Below are 6840 nucleotides of genomic sequence, written 5' to 3'. Positions count from 1 at the left end.
CCATCAATGGCCTTTTCAGCGTTACATTCATCATACTGGCTTGATTGATTAGCACGCGGGTTCACAGCGCCACTTTGAATGATATCCAAATCTGAAAGTATTGCATTTCTACAACGACAAGAAGTATCTTTATATCATAAACACTTTTCTCGACATATATTTGGTATAATAGCCCTTGACAAGAAGTCATGTAATAGCTAGATGACATGAAGTAACATTTTAATGATTCTTAATCATTAAAGTATTATTTCAGGCCATCTGACTGTCTCAAAATATTTTCTCATTGGCTGACACATTGTCAACGCAAAATCCGACAATGGGAGAGTGTATTGGATAAGTGGCAGTAGGCTGATCTTTAAACACCAGCGAAAAGTTGAAATTCTTAATGATTTAGCCTAGTTCTTAATGTTTGCGTATCTGCAAATTCATTGGCTGTAAATATAGTTAGTATTCGTAACAATTAATAAAATATGGCAAAGGGTCGTTTCAATCAAGTATAGAAACATACTTCTTTAACAAATTCTGTATTGTATGACCTCTTGTATTTATATAATGGAGGCACTTAAGACACATCAACATCTTTCTTTTTTACTTTCACCTAGTACGTTGTATAGAAAAAAACACTGGACGTTATATAGCCTGCAAGGGTTATGGCGTCATTGTTTGTTGAAATACTGCTCACCGATTGAAAGCGCGCCATAATTTAATCAGTGGTATACGACGTTACAACTATCGGTTATTCTTTTATAGGACGTGAGTTATCGACCACCTTTCTTTAACAATAAATACACAGCTGTAGAAAATATACTTATTTTTAGGCTTGTTAATGCATTAAAATGTAATTATAATATTCATATCATCCTTTATGGACATTGTTCGCGTGCCCTTCTGCATTAACACGGCATGAACACACGAAACCGTAAAGCTCTTAATTCTAAAAAAATACACACACCTTTACTGCAGTTGAATCCTCCATATCCGAATGAACAACCACTGGAGCAATTTCCATAGCGGGCATCACACTTGAAATCGGAGCCATTGCAGTGACACGGCGAAGAACAGTTGTATCCAAAATAGCCGTTCACGCAAGCTGGGGAATGACAAATTGATTTTAATACTCAATATAGGTTTCTTGAATATTTTACTAAAGATAATTTAAGTCTATATAAATCGGTAGTATTGATAAATTATAAACGCAAATATAAGCATTATGAAAAAATAAATTAAACAAAGGCGTACTCTCTTTGCACATTTTCCCAGAAAATCCTAAGTCACATCCGTTTGCACATTGGCCGGTACTTTTTTCACAGGCTTCTTCGCTCCGACAGTGTCCACAATAGTTAGCACAATTTTTGCCATATGTCCCAACTGGACATACTGTGAAATATAGAAAAAATACATTCAAAAAGAGATTCCGATTATAGCAAGGAAGTTATTCTAAGGAAATATAGGAAAGGTAAACACATTTTAGCCATACAGAAACAATAATGCTGATTGGGTTTTAAAGGTATTTTTATTTTGAAGATTTATACTTACGCTTATTGCACTGTGGATCCATACTGTAATCATATCCCGGTATACAGCCCCCATCGCAAACTCCGGTGATATGGTCGCATTGTCGTCCATCAACACAAAACGAACTACACGTGCCGGAGCAGTTATCGCCATAAGTTCCTTTCGAACAAGCTTAAATGTACGAGGGTACTACGAAATGTCATTTGTTATTTGTGAAATTTATTTTACAAGCCACACATAATACACGGAACCGCTTTGTTTTAACCCGATTAATATGCCGCATATACACAAAATCATATTTGTAATCCTAGTAGCCATTGTCTAAAGCCTCAGAGTGGTCTGACCTTGCTAAATGTTTAAAGGGACTCGCTCATGTTTTGGCACCAAAACACTTTTCAAAATCTTGGACGTCGAAGACAATATTTGAGCATATATCAACATTTTTAGAGGGTTTTAACCGTCAGTATCTTAGTTTAAACACACCTTATGATTTGCCACACTTTTCGTCATACAAAAATGTACATTTTACAAAAAACGTGAGCGAGTCTCTTTGCGGCGCTAACACATTTTGCTTCATGAGCCATTTTTAGTATTATCTTTCTGTCCCTAAAATTTTTACATTTTTACAGCCTACTGGTGTTTAACAAAATATGTAATGGATATTATTACCGGAAGCTTTTCTGACGACTTGGATTACGTCGGAGTTCGGTGGGTAAACGTGTTTATACACCGAAAAAGACGTGAGGCAGGTCCTCAGAAAAGCAACCTATCGTAATGTTCCTTTTATTATATGTCACATTTGAATATTTCTATGTTTAAAGCCACCGCTTAAAGTTTAAACCAACAAAACTGCATTTAGACTGAAAACGACACTTTCGGAATTTCCATATCGAAAATGACGTCAGAAATCAATCGCATGAATGGTTTAGTGTATTTTCTTGAATTTAAACACAAATCAGCAATTGAATACATTTGTAATCATTGGTTTATGAAATATATAACGTTCTTGAAAAATAATATCAAATCGAATATTTATATTGTAAGAAAATTTGAATAAACATCTATTAAAGGAAGCACTTAACACATGCTGATTAGCTAATTAATACGATTTTGGAAAACGGCAATATTAGCGCGATACGATTTTTTCAATACGGCGATCTGTATTTTCACAGTTGGATATGGAAAAGAAAATTGATCAGTATGTTATAAATAAAACATCATATTGAGACCGAGTCCGCGTGAATTTACTTGTCAATAGTTATCACATGATTAGTACGATCGTAAATCCCTCCGTTGGTTTTAACAATTATGGAAATTATATCTGAGTGGTTCGGCGTCCTTTCAAATGTATAACCTTTTATGTACGTGATGTATGTTTTTGAGAAAAAAAAACTATATCATAAAACATATTATAGTATCTGTACTAACGCGTAAAGAAATACGGTGGTATAATTTATTCACTTAAAGGTATTTCAGATTTGTTGAACTGTCAATTTCCTTAAATTGTATCCAATATGCAATATATTGTTGTGCATATACATATGGATCATATAATCATCGTTACGATATATCGATTATTTTAAAATAGATTTCGTCCAGCATTTAAAAAACACCGATCTCCTTTGCCTGTAATAACCTGTTTCACATGTCGGTGGAATCCATCCTGGTTTACATCGTGGACAATGCCCATTTAAACTGTTGCAGCAGGGAGTACTGCAGTGACAGGTCCTTGCACATTTGTCACCAAACTGTTCACAAGGACATTCTGTAGGAAATTAAACATATCACCAATGAAACTTTCATCATTGGAATATGGATGAGCTCCACCAGCACTTCATCGAATAAAGAAAATGAACAATAGCAATAAATGCATTTGGAACTTGCAATGAGCTCATAATAAACAGGTAATGGAATGCTATATGTGCATTCGTGCACTTGTTAACTAGGTCACCAAAATATACATACTGTGTACACTTTTTAGCTCGTGATTCAGGACATCATTTTGAAATTATGATCTATGGCATACTGATAAACGTAATTACTTTTTGTACTAGTCTGTTTCCAAGTTTCAATATATTAAATAATGTATATAGAAACTCGTCATAAAATAATAATTTAAATGCCATGCAGTTTTAAAAGTAAAGCTTTTGAGTCGTAACGTCAAGCCAACCTAGTGCTGTTGTTGTTTCCCAAAAAAGTGAGTAATAACGTCTTCTTTTGTTCATTTCTCTGAAAAGTGTAATAGTTCCTTCATTCATTTATCTTTATCTGAAAAACCTTTTATTTTGCAAAACACCTGTTCAGTCAAACAAGTTACTAGCAATTAGTATTTTTTACTAACACACACACACACGCTCGCACGCACGCACGCACGCACGCACGCACGCACGCACACACACACACACACACACACATTAACACACACACACATACACACATACGCACGCACGCACCCACGCACACACACACGTGTGTAGGATGCTTATGGCATGGTCTTACCTGTTTCATATACCTCAACCTCACATAACGTCATCGCATCAAGGATATCCGTTTTCTTTATGTTGATGTACTGCGCTAGCCGGGGAAGTTTAAGGTGTATATCTAGGCCAATGTTATTGTTGTCTGGTTCGTTCAGATTTGTACCAATCTGAGTACCCATCGTCTCATTTCCGATGTAGGCTACAAGACTTCGACTTTGTTGATGATCTGCAGTACCAAAGAAAAACTTGCAAACTACGATGCATTGTATGAACATTTTTGTTTACAATTAAGAATATGTTGACAAACTAGGTTGAAGTCCAAATTGTGTTTCAGTTAAATATTTTTTTCTTAGTTTAAACAGTATTGATTTCAATATAACACTTTTGAATTCCAGATATACACAGTTTCAGCACAATTTAAAGGATCAACTGTGAAATAATATATGAAAAACGTGTATTATATTATACTTCTTAAATCAGTGTTAAGCCTGTTGTCATTGGTTGAATACTTACTGGCTGCCATTTGCCGTACTTTGAAAGGTGTAAACCCAGTATTTTTTAAAGTAGGTGGTATTAAGCGTTGGAAATAAACAGAATAAAAAATACAGAAGAAAATTGTTTGTTTAGCTCAGGTTTGCTCTGATTTATGAGAATATAAGAAGTATTAAGTCTTGCAAAGGTATTGCTGAAATGGTTGATCCATAACGGAAGGTAGATGTACATGTCTGTTTTTTTAAAGTTGTGAACGATGGTTGTAGCTCTGCTTTTGATCGATTGCATGATATGAGCCATTTTTCTCCCACGAATTGATCATTCAATGGCATTTTTAGTGGCTAGGCAGCAGGTATAATGTTCTCGACAACGACGTTAAGATTAGCGTCGCGTGCAAGACGTATTGGTGATTGTCTTTTACAAACAATGTCATTAATGTTGGTAAGGACGAGAAACAACGAGTCTTAAGGCCCAAGAATTGAGAGATACCAGCAGATATTGTAACTTTATTAGACATGGTACCAGACAAAACAACGCACTGTTTACTTTTACCGAGATAGACAGTAAGACAAACAAATAGAGAACCTGATTTACTAATTTCCCACAATTAAAAAAAGACTACCTGTATGCCATACGCGATCAAATGCTTCAGATATATAACAGAATTTGCTCTTATTTCTTTGAATTATTTGAAACCCTGGCTGGAATGGGGTTATGAAGTCGTTGTAAAGGTGACTATGTATTTCTGCAACCCCTTAACAAAATATTGGACGGTAATTACGGAAACCTGAAGATCGGACTTTTATAAAAGGCGCTGATATGAGTCAGTTTCCACCTGCTGTATTGAACAGTTTGTTTCTTTTTTTGATAAGAAATCAAAAACAAAGATAGAAGTTACAATGCATAGCCGAGACCGTATGTAGTAGCCCTTTCGTATGAGCAGAGAGCGAGTCATTTTCAGGTAAACATATCATGAAAAGACAATACTGTATGTAGTAGCCCTTTCGTATGAGCAGAGAGTGAGTCAATTTCAGGTGAACATAACATGAATAGACGATGCTGCATGTAGAGGCCCTTCGTATGAGCAGAGAGCGAGTCATTCCAGGTGAGCATAACATGAATAGACGATGCTGCATGTAGTAGCCTTTTCGTATGAGCTGAGACCTTAGTCATTTTCAGGTGAGCATAACATGAATAGACGATGCTGTTTGTAGTAGACCTACCGTTGGGGCAAAGATGGAGTCTATCTTTTAACGTAAGATATTATGTCCTTACCTATGCGGCCGATCACTGATATGTTCTCGATTAAATGCAGTTCGGACAAATTAATTTCCCAGTAAGCATTATGATCTGTGTTGTAAGTAACACTGCATGTACAAGTAGGACTCTCGGTGAATATCGTTTTGCCATCTTGTGCCTTGTCCGCACTACAATTATTGTACGTCATTGATTGATTTGCATCGCCACTTACTTTTGCGCCAACCACTATAATAAATAAGGATGAACAGGGTTACTTTCACTGCATATATGCATTATAATACATTAATTAAATTGATAAGCATCAAATAAATGTCACGAGAACGACTGAAGTTTTAATGTTGACGATGCCTATTACCCCATGCCACGTAAAGCACGAAGAGAGAAAGTTCACAATACCACTACTCTATTATTGGCCTTTGTTTATGTCCTGAGAAAAACTTCAAAACTAATGGAAGTGACTTATTTAACTTCATACAATCGTAGAGCACAATAAAGTACAGTAAAAAGGTACATAACTCTATCGTATACAATTACAGAGTGGTTGTCCTTTGTTACTTTCTGTGTTCCGGAGCATTACTTGAAACCTAATGGATTGAATCTAATAAAAAGTCATACATAATAAATCACAATGAAGGTAAATGAAGTGTACATGAACCTTAATTCTGTTTGAGTTGATTACAGAGTTATCACCATTTCTTACCTTTTTCAGGATCTTCACTTGAAAAAACCCGAACGGAATTGAATTAAACATCATATAATTGTTAAGTACAATTAGAGAATTGCAATGTTCAAGAACCATAACTCTATTTTAGCCAATAACATACGTATGGTCCTTTGTTTGTATTTTTTGTCCGGATCATTTCCTAAAAAATACAGGATATGACTTATTGAAACTTCATACAATTGTTACACACAAAAATAGAAGGTGCAGTGGACAAGAACTATAGCTCTATCCTATCAAATTACATAATTATTGCCCGTTTTTACTGATTTCTTGTCCGGAGAATATTTTGAAGACTACTGAATGGAATTTCATTAAATTTCATACAATGGTAGAGCAAACTAAGAGGAGGGCCAATTATAGGAACTCTTT

At 35.3% G+C, this 6840-nt stretch overlaps 1 protein-coding gene across 1 annotated transcript; it reads right to left on the bottom strand.

The window, feature by feature from the left end:
* Positions 1-1513: 1513 nt before the first annotated feature.
* On the bottom strand, positions 1514-5811 carry LOC128225976 (multiple epidermal growth factor-like domains protein 6). Its single transcript, XM_052935869.1, has 4 exons — positions 5763-5811; positions 4015-4221; positions 3152-3280; positions 1514-1686 (listed from the first exon to the last, which is right to left on the bottom strand). The coding sequence occupies exons 2-4, from the start codon at positions 4172-4174 to the stop codon at positions 1514-1516; spliced, it is 462 nt and encodes a 153-aa protein (XP_052791829.1). The 5' UTR covers positions 4175-4221; positions 5763-5811.
* Between the last annotated feature and the right edge of the window lie 1029 nt (positions 5812-6840).

The sequence above is a fragment of the Mya arenaria genome, chromosome 3, assembly GCF_026914265.1.
Source record: "Mya arenaria isolate MELC-2E11 chromosome 3, ASM2691426v1".
In the NCBI taxonomy this organism is placed as follows: domain Eukaryota; kingdom Metazoa; phylum Mollusca; class Bivalvia; order Myida; family Myidae; genus Mya; species Mya arenaria.
The sequence above is the reverse complement of the archived record's forward strand: the minus strand, read 5'-3'. Positions and strand labels throughout refer to the sequence as shown.

Bases quoted from the DNA above. Each gene is read 5' to 3' on its own strand.
- LOC128225976 (XM_052935869.1), bottom strand. From the start codon at position 4,174: ATGGGTACTCAGATTGGTACAAATCTGAACGAACCAGACAACAATAAC. The intron at 3,281-4,014 runs GTAAGACCATGC...AATTTCCTACAG, and splicing joins GGTTGAGGTATATGAAACAG to AATGTCCTTGTGAACAGTTT. The intron at 1,687-3,151 runs GTTATTACAGGC...CGTACATTTAAG, and splicing joins TCCACCGACATGTGAAACAG to CTTGTTCGAAAGGAACTTAT.